Genomic DNA, 18,562 nt, shown 5'->3' with positions numbered 1-18,562 from the left:
CAGGCTAATTGGCTTAGTATATAAATGTAAAATTGTCCCTTGTGTGTGTAGGAGAGTGCTAGTGTACGAGGACCGCTAGTTGGTAAGGACTCGGTGGGTTGAAGGGCCCATTTCCACACTGTATTTCTAAACTAAACTAAAAACCTACGAGAAATTGATATTTAAGTGATTTCCTTTGTAAACCACACAAATCCTTATGCAAAAAAAAAGGTTTAAAAAGAAACTGAAACATACCCTGGATATCATCATTGAAGGTGCAATACTGGTTGCGGTACTTGTTCAAAAGTCGAAATGCATTGGTGTTACCAAAATCCTCAAACTGAATGAGACAGTTTTGACTGTACCTGAAAAAGCAACAAAAAAAATGTGCCTATCACATGAAAATATTTTTTGGGGGGAAATTAATTACAAATATCACAAAACAATCATAAGGTAGAAGGTTGCCATTTGGGCCATCATTGCTGTGCCAGTTCTCTACCAGTTTCATTCTCTGGCCCTGTCTTCATAGACTTGGAAAGCCTTCCCCACCAACACCATATCTTCCCCAATTCCCTCATGGAGACCACAATGGAACTGCCTCCATTACATCTACAAGCATTGAATTTGAGATTCCAAGCACACACTGAATTAACAAAAACCTCATCTCAACGTTAATTTACTTCCCCTTTACTTTAAAAAAAAAAATGTGACCTCTCTACGATGAAAACATAGGTCTCCCACCCACTAAATTCTCACACTAAATTCTCATTAATTTTAAAACTTTTATTAAATATCCCCTCAGCCTTCACTTTTCCAAGGAAAACAACCACAGTTTATCCAACCTATCCTGGCAACCATAGTGGTTCATCCGAGAAAAACATTCTTGTAAATCTCCTCTGGACCTTCTCCATGTTCTCTGCATCCTTCCAATAAGGAGGCAATTAGAACTGAACATAATGCTCCAGTTGAGGTAGGATCAGTGTTCAGCATCATAAAATGTTCTGCATAATTTCCCTGCTTTTATACACTATGGCTCTATTGTTACTGCCCAGAAGATTAAGCCCAAAGCTTTAAGATGGATAAATAAGTTTATTACTCAATATTACCATCAGAGAATAGAAAATGAGAGCATGGGGCTTGTATGTTATCTCAAAATATTTTTTCTAATTCACTTGAAGTCCTTACACAATTGAATGCCCTCGTGAGAACCCAAACTCTACTTTTCCAATGTAAACCACAAAGTGCTGGAGGAACTCAGCAGGTCAGATCGAATCCAGGGAGGGAATAGCCAGGCAACATTTCAGATCAAGATCCTTTTTTCAGAGACGAAAGAAAGTTCCCGACCCAAACAGAGGTAGAGATACATAGATTCTTGATTAGTACGAGTGTCAGGGGTTATGGGGAGAAGTCAGGAGAATGGGGTTGAGAGGGAAAGATAGATCAGCCATGATTGAATGGCAGAGTAGACTTGATGGACCGAATGACCTAATTCTGCTCCTATCCCTTATGAACTTATGAAACGTCACCTGCTCATTCCCTCCTCCAGTTCCTCCAGCACTTTGTTTTGCCCAAGATTCCAGAATCTGCAGTCTCTGAGTCTCCTGTACTTTTCCATTGGTGCAAGAGTCTAAGGAGTGAACGAGTACACCACATTTTTCAAAAATATTTTGTTCCTCCCTCAATGAATACAATTTATTTCCCAAGGGCTAAATGGACAAGAAATCATTTTTGTGAAAATTGAAAGCAGAAATCTTCAAATTTCCTGAGCACTTAGCTATCCCCTACTTTAATAAGCAGCATATAAAATGGACGTTTAATTTTCTGAGTTGCATCATTTCCTGATAAGAGAAACAAAAAAAGTAAATATTGAGTAAATCTTTATGAAGGAATATTAAGGGTTTTTTTTTAAACAAAATTACTGAATGATTCAACTTTTGAAAATTGTATTTTATTTTATGGATATAACCATCATTTATGCCGATGACAGCCTCACATTGTGCCTCACAACGTCAGGGACCCAGGTTTAGTTACGTTTTTTAGTTTAGTTTAGAGATACAATGTGGAAACAGGCCCTTTAGCTCACCAAGTCTGTGCTGACCAGCGATTACCCATACAGTAGTTCTATCCTACGCTACGGACAATTTCCAGCAGCCAATTAACCTACAAATCTGCACGTCTTTGGAATGTGGGAGGAAACCAGAGAATACTAATGTTGTCACAGGGAGAACATGCAAATCCATACAGGCAGCTCCCGTAGACTGGAACCCGGGGCTCTCAAACTGTAAGGCAGCAACCCTACCATTATGCTGCCAAGGTTTGACCCTGACCTCAGGTGCTGTCTGTGTGTAGTTTGCATGTTCTTCCTGTGACCACGTGGTTTTCCTCAGGGTTGCTGTAGTTTCCTCCCACATCCCGAAGACATGCGGGTTTGTAGATTAATTGGCCTCTGTCTATGGCCCCGAGTGTGTGGAGAGTGGGAAAGTGAGATAACATGAAACTAGTATGAACGATGGTCAGCGTGGTCTCAGTGGACCGAAGGGCCTGTTTCCATGCTGCATCTCTAAAACTATCTCTATAGCATTAAAAGGAAACATGGTCATCAGCAGAACAACCTTACATGATCACAGTGCACATAGACACCATCCAGTTGGAGAGAATGTGCATAGAAGCAAAAGTAACAAATGGCAATTACTCAATCTGATTTTTTGGGGGATATGTAGTGGAATATTTTCATACTTTCAGCTCGGGAGTATCTGTCCAACCGTACTCATTTATCTGCCTGAATTGTAAACAATGCTTTTGCAGGACATAATTGACGCTAAACAAACGCTGCATTTCACACCAACTAAAAAAAACAAAAAACAAAATTTCAGACACTGAAAATCCGAGACAAGAATATTTGGAGAAGAATGCCAACCTAGCAACTGTGTGAGTTGTTGAAGGTCAGTCTGACAAAAGGTCAGGGCAGAGATGGAGAGGATTTTTATTTTAATATTCACTTCAACTTTCTCTGGTCTATAGATAAGTGGAAAAAAATAAAACCACTAATCTTAACACAAGTCCATTTTTCATTGTTTGAATAGCTCCATTATACACAAGGTACGATGTAATAAATTGTACTTCTGCCTGTATTCCACCACAGAAATGGCAGTAATTGGAGTAAATCCATTTATGTTTATACTTCCTTAAATGTATGCTTCTTTCTTTATGAAAGCTAAATTCACCAATTTAGATCTAATCCCGTGTAATATAATACTCACATTTCTGTATATTAATTGGTGGTTTACCTGGCGTGTAGTTCCAAACAAACTACAGATTGAATATTTCATAGGTCTCCAAATAAACTAAAATAAATTTGTGTAAGAAGGAACTGCAGATGTTGGTTTATAACGAAGTTGGACACAAAATGCTGGAGTAGCTCAGCGGGTCAGGCAGCATCTCTGGAGAAAACTTCTAACTTGAGTCAGAAGAAGCATTCTGACCCGAAACATCACCTATTCCTTTCCTACAGAAATGCTGCCTGACCCATTCAGCTACTCCAGCATTCCCCTAGTGTTCTATCTTTAGAACACTGAATTCACCCATGGACAAACAACAATCATGCAATATTTACACAAGGACCAACAAGATCCGAAAGTAAGCCATCATTTGCATTTGCAACATGGTGGTTCTGGAAGATGTTCTTGCTCATAAACGGAGCTTTGATTTTGAGGCAAGATTTTATTCCCCAGTTTTAATATCTCTCCCATCACATCACAAGGACGGCCACGGTGGCGCAGGGGTAGAGTTGCTGCCTTACAGCGAATGCAACGCAGGAGACCCGGGTTCGATCCTGACGACGGATGCTCTCTGTGCGGAGTTTGTACGTTTTCCCCGTGAACTGTGTGGGTTGTCTCTGAGATCTTCGGTTTCCTCCCGCACTCCAAAGACGTACAGGTTTGTAAGTTGATTGGCTTGGTAAATGTAAAAAATGTCCCTAGTGTGTGTAGGATAGTGTTGATCCACGATAACGAGGATTACTGGTCGGCGTGGACCCGGTGGGCTGAAGGGCCTGTTTCTACGCTGTATCTCTAAACTAAGCTAAACTAAATAAATTTCACTAAAACATAACAAGCATGTTAACATTAAAATGATTAAAATAAAAACACTTCCTACTTCTTATCAAAGGTAAATTTATCAATAGTTTAGCTAACTTTAATTGATAAACAAAAAATAGGAGTAACGTGGGCAGCACGGCGGCACAGTGGTAGAGTTGCTGCCTTAGAGAACGAGAGACCCGGGTTCAATCCTGATTATGGGTGCTGTCTGTACGGAGTTTGTACGTTGTCCCCATGACCTGCATAGGTTTTCTCTGGGATCTCCCGTTTCCTCCCAAGATGTTTGGCTTGGTATAATTGTAAATTTTCCCTAGTGTGTGTAGGATAGTGTTCGTGTGCGGGGATCACTGGTCGGCGTGGACTCGGTGGGCCAAGGGGCCTGCTCCAGGGTGTATCTCTAAACTAAACTGAAGGAGAAACATGTAGCTAATTCTGAGACATGGATTCCATTTAAATCACAGTACAGTCACAGATTTATGTACATAATTATGCAACTTAGTTTACAGCAGGCTAACGGTCAAAGGAATCAGTTATAATGCTGCCAGCTTCTGGCTGTGTTAGTTCATATTGTAATTCTGGATTTAAACTTTTATATTCATATTTATTTTATTATATATATCCTTCTATTTATAAAACAATTTGCGAATTCATAACTTCAACCCGACAGCCAAGCTCAGACAAAAGTATGGAATGGACCTATTCCTTGAAGGACACAAAGTGCTGGAGTAACTCAGCGGGTCAAGTCGCATCTCCAGAGAACACGGAAAGGTGACATTTTGGATCGGGACCCTAAACCAGTTTAGTTTATGAACTTCAGTTTAGTTTATTGTCACGTACAGAGGTACAATGAGAAGCTTTTGTCGCGTGCTACATGATGAGGGAATAATGTTTAGTGCAAGGTAATTTCAGTAAAGTCCAATCAAAGACAGTCCAAGGGTGACCAATGTGGTAGACAATAGCTCAGGACTGCTCTCTAGTTGTGGTAGGATGATTCAGTTGCCTCATAACTGGGAAGATACTGTCCCTGAATTTGGAGCTACATGTTTTCACACTTCTATACCTTTTGTCTGATGAGAGAGGGGAGAAGAGGAAGTGGCCAGGGTATGACTCGTCCTTGATTCTGCTGCTGGCCTTGACGAGGCAGCATGAGGTATAAATGGAGTCAATAGATGGTCTATGATGTTGTGTGATGGTCTGGGCTAGATCAACATTTCACTGCAATTTCTTGCAGTCTTGGATGGAGCTGTTCCCAAACCAAGCTTTGATGCTTCCTGATGAAATGCTTTCAGTGGCGTATCTGTAGAAATTGATGAGAATTGGCTGGGACATGCCGAACTTCCTAAGCCTTCAACGGAAGTCTACGCATTGGTGTGCTTTCTTGGTCGTTGCTTCAATATGGATGGTCCAGGAGAAGTTGCTGGTGATATTGACTCTTCGGAATTTGAGGTTTTCAACCATCTCTACTTCAGCACCGTCAATCGCTTCCTGACGTCGATCACCATGATCTTTGTCTTGCTGACATTGAAAGGTTGTTGTCTCGACACCAGGACACGAGGTTCTCGATCTCCTTCCTGTACTCCGTCTCATCTTTATTTGATATTCGGCTTGAAATGGTGGTGTCATCTGCAAATTTGAACCAGCATCTGCAGTTCCTTGTTTCTGCATTTTGACCTATTCCTTGCTAACTACCCTTGCTTATGATGATGTCAGTTGTCGTTCGAATATCAGGCAGCAGAGAAGAACTTTGCACTGCTCTTTGCATTGTATCATTAGTTCTTCTCCATAAACTGTTCATTGTGCCATCTGACATAACAATCTTTAACAGTCCAGTGTCCCTCAGGGCTGTAATCTCATCGGCCTAGATTAATCTGCTCAAATCTTGGGAGTTAAATTTCAATTTACAATTACCAAGTCAAAAATGGAATGCTGACAACTAAACTAAGAAAACAATAAACATATTCATAAATTCAACTGTCGCTTTCATGAGATGAAGGCACTGGGAGAGTTTATATTTGTTAAAACCATTAAATTGGAGTTTACAATATGTCTTTCATATCCCATAAGTTCTTCCCAGTGCTTTGCAGCAAGCAAATTACTTTTTAAAGTGTGGTCACCTCTTCTTTATGGACATAAGATCAGCTAATTTATGCGCAACAAGATTTCTGCAACATGTTTCGAAAAGGGATTCAGCAATGTTGGTGGCCTGGATGCAAAAAAAAGAGATAGATTTGGAAAAAGCACATGGTAATAAGTATAATTAATGGGCCAAGTAATGATAGTTCTTAAGTTTGGAAACAAAAGATATTATTTCCATAGATCTGACTTATAAATTAATACTGAGAAAAGCCTTTTTACATGGTCTTCCAGCAATAAGAATTCATGAGCCAAGGACAGCACATCAGCCTCTTGCTCATTCACTTGGCATGGAGTAACTTTTCGAGAGGCTGCATTTCATTTATATTCTACAAAAAATTGCAGGCATGTATATCCATATTCAAACTGAAGATGGACACAAAAAGCTGGAGTAACTCAGCGGGACAGGCAGCATCTCTGGAGAGAAAGAATGGGTGCCAGTTCGGGTTCAGACCCTTCTTCAGACATATTCAAACCGTTAAGTGTGTGATGTGTTATATTAAGCATCTAGCATCTGTAATGAAGATGAATCATTGCGAAGATAATTGAGGGGGGGAAATATAGGCACAAGCACATTACAAACCAGATGACAAAGAATATTAAGTACCTCCTGCTCATGTTATTGAAAAACATTTTATGAAAACTAGCTTTGGCTTAAGTCAAAGAACAGGAGACAATTTGGGAACCTTTCCTTTTGTGCTGCTGAGATCTGGGCCAATCTAGTTTGATGGACATTCACCAACTGGCCCGGGGTTAAAGCAGTTTAAGTAGCGTTAAAGAAATTGTGAAAAAACTATAATTTGGAAATCTGAGATCATCTGAACAGTTGGTGCTGAAAACAGTTGTGAATAATGATTTTAGTTTAAAAGGTACATTATTGTGGCAGAAAGTCCTTCAATGCATTTGATTATAACGCTTGATGTGTGCTTGATACCGAAACAAGAGAAGCTCATTGCCTATAACTGTACCAGGCAGGGAACCACAACTATTGGGAGCACATCAGGTGAGCATTTACTAAGCGATTTCATCCATACCTTGGTAACATTTTCATTCTCTGTTTCCCTCCCCACCACCCAGGACAATAAAGATTCCTTCGAGGTGAGGGAGTAATTCATTTGTACTACATCCAAAATAATGTACTGCATTCAGAACTCATAAATGTGATCTTCTCTATTATAGAGAAACAAAACCCAGATCTTCCAGTTGCCTGTCTTGTTAATGGTCCATCCCATTCCCATTCTGATCTCTTCATTATTTTTTGCCTCGGTTCCACAAAAGGCTGCTGGTAATGTGAGAAGCAACATTTCATTTGGTGATTGTGAATATTACAACTTGCAGGTCTCCATGTTAAATTCAGAAATTTTGGATAACCAGCTTTTTCTGTTCGAATCAGACTTGGCCAGTTCTAAACTAAATGATTGGTTTAGTTTAGAGATACAGTACAACGTGGAAGCAGGCCCTTTTCGGCCCACCGAGACCACACTGACCAGCAATCTCCACACACTATCCTACACACACTAGGGACAATTTACAATTATACCAAGCCAATTAGCCCACAAACCTGTACGTCTTTGGAATGTGGGAGGAAATCGGAGATCCCTGAGAAAACCCACGCAGGTAACGGGGAGAACAGACAAACTCCGTACAGCCAGGCACCTATAGTCAGGATCAAACCCGCATCACTGGTGCTGTAAGGCAGCAACTCTACTGTTGCGCCACTGTGCCGCCCCCAAACATCTTCAATCGCATGTATTAAGTTAGTTTTACTTTCCCCATATATGCTCCCCAGATTTGTTGGCTATTTCCAACATCTTTTTATTTCAGATTTGCGGAGCACTGCTTTTTCCTCAAAGTTCCGGCATTATTCTCCTTCTCTTTCTCTGTTTTTATTCATCAACTACTTATATTTCCTCTGAGCAGTTCAGTGGTGATAAACAAACTTCATTTTTTCAGATGGCACCACCACCTCCTCTTATATTGTTCACTCATTTGGTCTCTAAAACATGAACACATTTCAACCTCCACAGATACTATCCAAACTGGAATGGAATGGAATGGAAAACGTGACACATTGTCACATGTGACAAGGTACAATGAAATTCTTTGCTTGCATATCCAACGTATACAAATAATGGCCACCTACGGCGCTGACAAAGTTACAAAGCATGCCCTTGTTCTCACCCCTCCCAATTGTACATTGTTCTTCCCCCCCTCCCTCAAGGCGGTCTTGTAGCGTGTTGATAAAGGCAAGGAGCCAGGTATTTTGGGAAGGTATATTTATTGGTTCGTGGGTCTCAGACGGGTCTAGTCTGCCGGAATGGCTTGGCGCCCAAACCTTGCCCTTATATACCTGAGTCCAGGACCGCCTCCCGGGACTGGTCCATTCCCGTGCCGAGGGGTCGGTAGTAGTATGGCCCGACCCTTGGGAGCCGCCACAGTACCCCCCCCCAGATCCGGAGGCACGAAACGCACTGGTGGTCGCACAACCCGACCGGACCGCGTACGGTAATCGGTCGACAGAGGGGCCGGCGGAGGCACAGTTGGAGAGACAGGCGGTGGGACCCGCAAAGGGGGGCGACCTCGTGGGCGAGGCTGGGCCACCCGCACCGGTTGGTCGATGTCTAAGTGGGCCGGCTTCAGGCGGTCAATTGACACGGCCTCCGGCCGGCCCCCCATGTCCAAAACAAAGGTGGTCTGCCCGTGCTCCAGCACCCGGTACGGGCCTTCATACGGCCTCTGGAGTGGCGCCTGGTGGGCGTCACGGCGCAGGAACACAAAGGCGCAGTCCTGGAGGGCCGATGGCACGTAAGGGCGGAATGTCCCATGGCGGGACGTCGGCACGGGTGCGAGCTTTCCAACTCGCTCTCGGAGGCGATGTAGGGTGGATGAGGGTGGTTCCTCTCGCCCCGGCAATGAGGGCACGAACTCCCCGGGCACCGTGAGCGGAGACCCGTAGACGAGCTCCGCTGAGGATGAAGCCAGGTCTTCCTTGGGGGCAGTCCGGATGCCCAGCAAAACCCATGGTAGCTCGTCCATCCAGTCGGGGCCGGCGAGTCGCGCCTTCAGCGCTGCCTTCAGCTGCCGGTGGAACCTCTCCACCAAGCCGTTTGCCTGCGGGTGATAGGCCGTGGTGTGGTGCAGCCGCACGCCCAACAGGTGGGCCATGGCCGACCACAGCTCGGAGGTGAACTGTGGCCCCCGGTCCGATGAGATGACCACCGGCACACCAAAGCGAGCAATCCAGTGCGCGGCCAACGCACGAGCGCATGTGGCTGTCGACGTATCAGCCAGTGGTATGGCCTCCGGCCACCGCGTGAAGCGGTCCACCACCGTGAAGAGGTGGGTGATGCCCCGGGACGGCGGGAGCGGGCCCACAATGTCCACGTGCAGGTGGTCGAAACGGCGGCAGGGTAGACCGATCCCTTGGAGTGGCGCCCGGACGTGGCGTTGAATTTTTGACGTCTGGCACGGAATGCAGGTGCGGGCCCATTGGCCAACCTGCTTGCGCAGACCATGCCACATGAACCGCGCAGCTACCAACGAGATCGTTGTCCGGATGGATGGGTGAGCCAGCCCGTGGACCACGTCGAAAACCCTCCTGCGCCACGCGGCCGGGACGATGGGGCGCGGCTGACCTGCCGACACATCGCAAAGTATCGTCGTCGCTCCGGGGCCGAGGGGAACATCCTCAAGGCGGAGGCCAGAGATGGCAGTCCGGTAGGCGGGCATCTCCCCGTCCGTTAGTTGGGCCTCCGCCAGGGCAGAATAATCAATGCCGGGTGCCACTTCTAACACGGCATTGATGGCGGGGCGAGACAATGCGTCGGCCACCCGGTTTTCCTTCCCCTCGATAAAGCGGATGGAGGTGGTAAATTCTGAAATGTAGGCCAACTGGCGCTGCTGTCGGGCGGACCATGGGTCGGAGACCTTTGCCAGGGCGAAAGTGAGCGGCTTGTGGTCCGTGTAAGCGGTGAACGGGCGGCCCTCCAGAAAATAGCGGAAGTGACGAACGGCCAGGTACAGGGCGAGGAGCTCGCGGTCGAAAGCGCTGTACTTCTTCTGGGCGTTGTCGAGGTGCCGGCTGAAGAAGGCCAGGGGGCGCCAACCCCCGTCCGTGAGTTGCTCCAGTACGCCACCAACGGCCAACTCTGAGGCGTCCACCGTAAGGGCTGTCGGGGCATCCTCCCGTGGGTGAACAAGCAGCACAGCCCGAGCCAGGGCCTCCTTCGCGCCGTCAAAGGCTGTTACGGCCTCGTCGGTCCACACGACGGTCTTACGCTTGCCCGCCAGCAGCTCGTATAGCGGCCGCATGATGTGGGCCGCGGATGGCAGGAACCGGTGATAAAATGCCACCATGCCGACGAACTCCTGCAGGCCACGCACCGAGGACGGACGGGGAAACCGGCGGATGGCGTCTACTTTGTCCGGCAGGGGAACCGCTCCTTGCGAGGACACACGGTGGCCGAGAAAGTCGATTGTGGCCACGCCAAAGCGGCACTTGGCGAGGTTTATGGCCAACCCGTGTTCGCTGAGCCGCTGGAAAAGCTGCCGGAGGTGGGCACAGTGCTCCTGCCGCGAGCGGCTGGCTACCAAGATGTCGTCGAGGTAGACGAACAGGAAATCCAACCCGCGACAAACGCCGTTCATTAATCGTTGGAATGACTGCGCGGCGTTCTTGAGGCCGAACGGCATCCGTACGAACTCGTAGAGTCCGAACGGCGTGATGATTGCCGTCTTGGGTACATCCTCCGGGTGGACCGGGATCTGGTTGTAACCTCGCACCAGATCCACCTTTGAAAATATCGTGGCCCCAGCCAAATGGGCGTTGAAGTCCTGGATGTGGGGCACGGGGTATCGGTCCTCGGCGGTAGCGACGTTCAGCCGCCGATAATCCCCGCAAGGCCTCCAGCCCCCGTTTGCCTTGGGGACCATGTGGAGTGGAGATGCCCATGGGCTGTTGGAAGGGCGGACGATCCCCAAGGACTCCATCGTACGGAACTCCTGTCGTGCCAGGCGTAGTTTCTCAGGCGGGAGTCGGCGTGCTCGTGCGTGGAGGGGTGGGCCGGTAGTTGTGATGTAATGGTACACCCCATGCTTGGGGGTCGATGACCGGAATTGCGGGGCCATAATATCCGGAAAGTCCGCCAGCACCCGAGCGAAATGGGAGTCCACGGACGACAGCGGGCGTATAATGGGGTCATTCAGCCGCAACGCGATGGGCTCCATCGTGGCGGAGTGGACCAAGCGCTGCTGCCTGACGTCCACGAGGAGAGAATGAGCCCGCAGAAAGTCGGCCCCGAGCAGCGGCTGGGAGACGTCGGCGATCGTAAACAGCCACGTAAAATGACTGGCGCCGAAAACGATGTGGACCGTGCGGACGCCATATGTCTGGATAATGCTCCCATTTGCCGCGGTGAGGATGGGCCCCCGCTTCCCAGAACGAATGTCCAGCGGCGAAGGGGGCAGGACGCTCAGCTCCGCCCCGGTATCCACGAGGAAGCGGCTCCCGGAGCGCCGATCCCAGGTGAAGAGGCGGTGAATCTGGCCGGCCACCGCAGGGACTATTGGTAGCCGGCCCCGGCGTTTCCCGGAAATGTGCACGGCTGGCGGCATTGTCGGGCTGCCGCACCCCAGCGCTGGTGGTAATAACACCAGTACCTCTTGCTGGTGCTGGCTGGAGCCTGCTGATGTGGGACTGCAGGTGCACGACCCGCAATGGCCACCGGGGGCGATCTCGCAGGCCTCCGGGACGTAGCTGTCACTCCTTCCACAGCTCCCCCGCCCGACCGGAGAAAATCGGGCGCTTCTCGAGTGACGTTTAGCGCACTGACGTCATCACGGCGCGCCGCCCACAGCGCGTCCGCGCGCCTGCCGAGGGCCCGGGTGTCTTCCCAGGAGACGTCGGTGAGCTGCAGGCGAATGTCGGCCGGCAGCAGGTGCAGGTAAGTATACTCGAACATCAGGCACGGTCTGTGCCCGTCGAGCAGCGCGACCATCTCCTTCAGGAGGCTAGATGGGCGCCGGTCACCGAGGCCTGGCATGTGGAGGAGCCTTTCGGCCCGCTCCATTCGGGTTAGCCCGTAGGTTTGGAGCAGCAGCTCCTTAAGGGCTTCATATTTACCGTCGGCCGGTGGGTCCTGGAGGAACTCCGTTACCTCTTCGGCCGTGTCCTGGTCAAGGGCTCCCACCAGGTGGAAAAACCGGGTGTTATCCACCGTGATGCCCTGCAGCTGGAACTGGGCCTCCGCTTGGTAAAACCAAACGCGAGCCCGGGTGGTCCAGAAGGTCGGGAGCTTGATGCCTACCGCGTCGACAGCTGGGGCCTGGTCGGCCTGCGAGCCGGACGGGCGGTCGAATTCTGTTTTTCTGTCCATCCTAATGAATGGACCGTCGAGGTCACCAATGTAGCGTGTTGATAAAGGCAAGGAGCCAGGTATTTTGGGAAGGTATATTTATTGGTTCGTGGGTCTCAGACGGGTCTAGTCTGCCGGAATGGCTTGGCGCCCAAACCTTGCCCTTATATACCTGAGTCCAGGACCGCCTCCCGGGACTGGTCCATTCCCGTGCCGAGGGGTCGGTAGTAGTATGGCCCGACCCTTGGGAGCCGCCACAGTCTCATATCTCTAGCATTTCTAATTTGATTTTAGATTTCCAGTGTCTGAAGAATTTTCTTCTCAGTGAGAGTTGTTTCACTGAGGGATAAATGAGTTGCATTCTCCGAATTCAGTGTCTACCCTGGAAAGTTGTCAAAAATGTGACGCATGTTGGACTGGAATTTCCTTGATTACTTACTGAACAGCCAGATGGAATAAGTTTGAAACTTCTCTTTTAGAAAAATACACGTCTTACAGACTAATAGTGATGGTAGGAGCAGATAATGGTACCTAGTGTTGATACTTCATGATCACAGGCAGCCATGCTTTGCCTATCAACAGCAACACAGCCGTCTATTTTGGAAAATCTCCAACACACTCCATCAGCTCTCTGAGGAGAGTTTTGCAAAATTACGCTCATTATAGTTTGCAATTCCTACCGTACTGGCGGCCTTACTGTGATGTTAAATGCGTTCCCTGGATCTACAAAAGGGTTTCGAGAAACAATCTTCCCCCTCCTCCCATCCCAGCCATTCCTTTTACATGATCCCAACGCAAAATATTCCACAAACACCTTTTGTTTTTTAAAAGTGTAACAAATGCGCTCAATGTAATGCCAAATTTCACATGAATGTGATCATACTTCTCAACAGCACTGTTATACCAATACAGGTTTGCACTGAGTATCAGCAATTTACAGGCAGCGTTTTTTATTGTACAGATGGAATTACAGGTCCATTGCTCGTCATATAATCACTCAAAGATGTGGAAAAGTAGCTGCTTTATGTATTTTATATAAATCCTGATCTTAAGTGGAATATTTCTCCACAGGACGTTCATCTCATATTTATGCTCGCTTGTCCTTCATTATCTTGAATATTGGACAGTAGGATTTTTTTTTAAACTTGAATGTTCGAAAGCATTCCAAAATATTCCCACTGGAAGCAGGGGAGGCCAGACAGCTACTTGAGACCGATCCATCATTCACTTAACATCACTGTTCCTGTAGCCTGAAGTCTACTTTCCGCTCTTCTCCAAGTGCCAATTTCAGCCTTGAATAATGTCTGACTCAGAAATAATCCCCTCCTGAAATTGAGAAATTCCTAAACTAGAGGATTGTATACCTTTGGAATTCTCCAGGCACAAAAGAAATGCAGATACAGGAAATCTGACATAACAGAATCCACTGGATTTACTCAGGTGGCCAAGCAGCATCTTTGGGGAGAGAAAACCATGAAACATTTCAGGCAGATGATCTTTCATCAAAAGTAAGACAAGTTAGAAATTGGTGATGAGTTGAGTTGTAGAAAGGGCGAAATCTCTGTGTTGTAAATGAACAGGCTCTTGCAGAATTGCAGGAATGCTGTAACATTGTTGAACATTTTATTGCTTAACAATAACTATAATAAGGCTGATATCACCAGGTCATATGTAAGCATGACTCATTTTCATATGCAGGTCCATCACCGATTTTCCAGCACCCTTGGTTCCAAAGCATTTCCGGATTATCCGTTTTGCCGGGCCAACAGAGGTCACAGCCTTGGGGGGTCCGCAAAGTCAGCCGCGGAATGGATCTGCCAGTTCGAGCTGGAGTTGCAGAGCCCCGGCCGCAGGCAGCAATTTCGACCCGCCGCTCGGCGCAGAAGTTCCAATGAGATCGACCCACAAGGCCTAGGTGTCACTTCTTCGGGGGGGGGGGGCAGAGGATTTTTTCTGGATCAAATCAGATCCAGCCGGGTGGCACGGCAGTAGAGTTGCTGCCTTACAGCGCTTGCAGTGCCAGAGACCTGGGTTCGATACCGACTATAGGTGCTGTCTGTATGTAGTTTGTACGTTCTCCCCGTGACCTGTGTGGGTTTTCTCCGAGATCTTCGGTTTCCTACCACACTCCAAAGAAGTACAGGTTTGCTGGTTAATCGGCTTGGTGTATGTGTAAATTGTCCCTGGTGTGTTAATGTGCGGGGATCACTGGTCGGTGCGGACTCAGTGGGCCGAAGGGCCAGTTTCCACGCTGTATCTCTAAACTAAACTAAAACTAAACAAATGTGTGGGGGGGGGGGGGGGGGGGGAACGACGACTGGATCACCAGTTGCTGGGAAATCAGTGGTGGATCTGTGCCTCTCAAGGCCAGACTCACTTATTTTCTAAGCGTCCCTATGAACTAATTTGTATTTGGTATTACCTTTATGTTAAAAAGGTATCTTGATCTAAATCTGCTGCCTTATTTGAATGCTAATAACCATCTCCCAGGTCTGTGTCCATCAAAAGCTTAACCGACAACATGTACATATCTAGCCAAGGACAGAACTGCTAATTTCCTTTTTGCAAATTTGGCATTTAAGCTCCCGGGAATGCAGCCATCTCTCCTTCCTTCCTTCGAGCAGTTGGGGTTGATTTTTCCAGATTTTGTTCTTTTCATTGTTGTGGAAGAACTTTTGCCATGAACCTATAATAAACTTGGCTGATTCCCAGGTACTCACTGATAGCTAAAGGATGCAAGTTAATTTAGAGGACTGTGAGCCCCCAAGATTTCCAAGCTTCGTGTAAAGCAGTAATTTAGTAAACAGCGGATGATTTAAGTGATTGGCGACTCTATTTGAGCACGTCATTTGCAGGGTGTAGTTATCCCCTGCAGCTAACCAGGACCAAGAATAAGATTAGGTTATGTGCTAAGTCCAATTAATTGGGAAAGTTTTAAGGTTTATTATTGTCACGTGTACAAAAGTACAGAGAAAAGCTTTGTTTTGATTGCTATCCAAATATATCAATTGGACCATCAAGTCAGACTCAGGTACAATAGATAAAGGGGAAGATTGAGTGCAATATAACATTTTCAGCATTGTAGCACATATTCCTCAGACAGTCCAATGTCGACAATGGGGTAGAAGTAATTCGGACAGTACACTAGCTGATTAAGGACCATTCAGAAGGCTAATAACAGAGGGGAAGAAGCCGTTCCCGAATCTGGTGAAGCACGCTTTCAATCTTTCGTACCTTCTGCCAGACAGGGCTAGGGAGAAGGAGGAATGACCAGTCTTTGATTATGTTGGCTGTTTTTCAGTGGGACCCTGCAGGCATTAGCATGCAGTGCCTGACAGGAAAGGCCAGCGGTAATGGCAGGATGAAGGAAAATGTGATGCATTGAAGATAGCAAGCAGCATCCTTTCATGCTTAGGCAGTTCATGGGGTTAAGCACGACTTGCTTCCAATCTAGTTCTGAGATGATGAACATTCTGAGTCGTACTGTCGGGAAACAAATCTTTCAGCCGACTACTTTCAGGAACTGGTTAGTTTGAAATAATATTCACTGCTACAGGGTGGTGTTGCAATAGAGCTGCTGTCTGAGAGCGCCAGAAACTCGGGTTCGATCCCGACCATGGGTGCTGTCTGTACAGAATTTATACGTTCTCCCCGTGACCTGCGTAGGTTCACTCTGGGTGCTCCATTTTCCTTCCACACTCCAAAGAGGTACAGTTTTGTAGGTTAATTGGCTTTGGTAAAATTGTACATTGCCCTTAGTGTGTGTGTGTAGGATAGTGTTAGTGTGCGGGGATCGATGGTTGGTGCCGGCTAAAAGGCCTGTTTCTGCAATGTATCTCTAAACTAAGCCAACAAAACTTTGCACATGGCCTCAGTGTACTACTGTCATAGGGACAGGAGGTGCTCGATGTTTTGCCAATAGCTCATTACCCATTTCAGCAGTCTGACATCAGGTATTCATGTGCTTGCAGGAATGCTACATCCTTTCAAGGGGACCTTGGACGTGCCTGAAATGGTAACAGTGCCTTTTCGAATTCTCTTGACATGGAACAAAGTACTTGCTTCGGTGCTCCGCTGTTTGGCATGCCAACAACATTGTCCACCCACTAAGCTGGAGGATGATGATTGAAGCCTTCATACTGAAGCATGGGGAGTCATAGAGTTCTACAGCAGGGAAACAGGCCCAGCTTGCCCATGCCAACCAAAATGTCCCATCTACACCAGCCCCACCAGCCCACGTTTGGCCCATATCCCTCTAAACTTTATACTATCCCACGAACTTGTCCAAATGTCTTAAATATCGTTACAATTTCTGCCGCAACTACACCTTCCGGTAGTTCATTCCATATACCCACCATCCCCTCAGATTCCCATTACCTTTCCTCTCTGACCTTAAACCTATGTCCTCTGGTTCTTGATCCCCCTACTATGGGTAAAAGACACTGTGCATCTACCCTATCCAATCCCCTCATGATCCTATTATACACCTCTATAAGATCACTTCTCATCCTCCTACGTTCCAAGGAATAACAGTCCTAGCCTGCCCAACCTATCCCTGTAGCTCAGGCCCTCAAGTCCTGGCAACAACCTCGTAAATCTTCTCTGCACTCTTTCCAGCTTAACAACATCTTTCCAATGCAGGGTGACCAAAACTGAACACAATACTCGAACTGTGGCCTCACCAACGCCTTGTACAATAGCTGTAACATAACATCTCAACTTCTATACTCAAAACCCTGACTGACGAAAGACAATGTACTGAAAGCCTTCTCGACTACCTGTGACGCCACGATCAAGGAACTATGTACCTTCACTCCTAGATACTTCTGCTCTACAACCATCCCCAGAACCCTGTCATTTCCTGTGAAGGTTCTGCCCATTGTTAGACTTCCCAAAATGCAAAACTTCAGATTTTTCGGCATTAAACTCTATTCACCATTCCTCTGCCCACTTGCCCAACTCATCACGATTTTGCAATTTTTGATAACCATCATCGACATCTGCTATATCACCCACCAGTGTCCTCTGCAAATGCCTTGTACATTCTCATCCAAATCGTTGATATAAACCACAAACAGCAATGGGGCCAGGACCAATTCTTGAGGCACACCACTAGTCACAGGACATCTGCAGTTATTTTACTACAACTTCTCCAACTTTAGATAGTTCCTCTGTCCCTCTCTTCCCCTCCCCCTTCCCAGTTCTCCCTCTGTCTTCCTGTCTCCACCTATATCCTTTCTTTGTCCCGCCCCCCTGACATCAGTCTGAAGAAGGGTCTCGACCCGAATTCCTTCTCTCCTGAGATGCTGCCTGACCTGCTGAGTTATTCCAGCATTTTGTGATACCCAATTTGTACCAGCATCTGCAGTTATTTTTCTACACCACTAGCCACAGGGATGTCAACTGTAGTTTGCCCATCCTTCGGAATTGGCGAACCTTGCAGAAAATTGTTGGTAGTACCTCAACACTCTGAGGTGCCAACCAGAGGGTGTCCATGTTCCCAAAGCATGCAAGAGTTGGCTATCAGTGCTTCCTGGCAGATCATGAGCTTGATACAGTGCTTGAGGTCGTGATCTTTCAACACTTTCTTCAGTCAGCCAGAGGTGGCGCTGCTGCTCTGGAGATGAATACTTTCACTGATATCTGCCTTCCCAGAGAAGTGGCTTCCCACCTAGGGGAAGTAACGCTTGTTTTCCATTGTCTTACTATGGATCTTAATTATTATAGAAACATGGAAAATAGGTGAAGGAGTAGGCCATTCGGCCCTTCGAGCCAGCACCGCCATTCAATATGATCACAGCTGATCAGTACCCCGTTCCGGCTTTTTCCCCATATCCCTTGATTCCATTAGCCCTAAGAGCTAAATCTAACCCTCTCTTGAAAACTATAGGGTGGTATTGTGACTGGAACTATTGGTGAAAGGCAGGTGTTGCAGTTCCTGCAGTTTCAATGGGAAGGTGCCTTGACAAGTTGCATGGCAATGTGCCCTGAGGCACAAGA

The 18,562-nt window shown here is 47.1% G+C and overlaps 1 protein-coding gene across 2 annotated transcripts in view; it reads right to left on the bottom strand.

Moving 5' to 3' along the window:
- Positions 1-18,562, bottom strand: part of me1 (malic enzyme 1, NADP(+)-dependent, cytosolic) — a 325,940-nt gene that overhangs the window by 124,082 nt on the left and 183,296 nt on the right. For both annotated transcript variants that reach the window (XM_078399713.1, XM_078399714.1), the window contains exon 7: positions 235-344. In XM_078399713.1, coding sequence (XP_078255839.1) covers positions 235-344 — 110 coding nt within the window. The remainder of the gene's footprint in view (positions 1-234; positions 345-18,562) is intronic.

The sequence above is a fragment of the Rhinoraja longicauda genome, chromosome 5, assembly GCF_053455715.1.
Source record: "Rhinoraja longicauda isolate Sanriku21f chromosome 5, sRhiLon1.1, whole genome shotgun sequence".
NCBI classification, from domain to species: Eukaryota; Metazoa; Chordata; class Chondrichthyes; order Rajiformes; family Arhynchobatidae; genus Rhinoraja; species Rhinoraja longicauda.
This window is presented reverse-complemented; position numbering and strand designations above follow the sequence as displayed.